Source organism: Egretta garzetta, unplaced genomic scaffold (assembly GCF_000687185.1).
Source record: "Egretta garzetta isolate BGI_Z169 unplaced genomic scaffold, ASM68718v1 scaffold854, whole genome shotgun sequence".
In the NCBI taxonomy this organism is placed as follows: Eukaryota; Metazoa; Chordata; class Aves; order Pelecaniformes; family Ardeidae; genus Egretta; species Egretta garzetta.
Window position 1 is genome coordinate 4,462 of NW_009259436.1, and position 262 is coordinate 4,723.

Consider the following 262-nt stretch of genomic DNA (forward strand, 5'->3'; position numbering starts at 1 on the left):
CTGGAGCAGCCTGGGCAGAGCTGGAGCCCAGCGGGGACACGAAGCTGGGATGTGCCCACTCGGGGGCACCCCACAGCCCACCCAGGGGCACCCCAGGGCCCTCCCATCACTCACCAGCTGCATGAGCAGGGAGATGGAGTCGCGGTTCCTGACACGCAGCTTGTCCGTCTCCTGGCCCAGCTGCAGGAGGCTGACAGAGGCGAGCTGAGGGACGGATCCTGATCAGCACGGGGGCCGGTGCCCACCCCGGGGAGGGGCCCCA

At 70.2% G+C, this 262-nt stretch overlaps 1 protein-coding gene across 1 annotated transcript in view; it reads right to left on the reverse strand.

Moving 5' to 3' along the window:
* Positions 1-114: 114 nt before the first annotated feature.
* LOC104124770 (nck-associated protein 1-like) overlaps positions 115-262 on the reverse strand; it is a gene marked incomplete at its 3' end in the record, with an annotated part of 13,204 nt that continues 13,056 nt past the window's right edge. Inside the window, 1 exon segment of the mRNA XM_035892707.1 lies at positions 115-217. Within this exon segment, the coding sequence (XP_035748600.1) occupies positions 115-217 (103 nt within the window).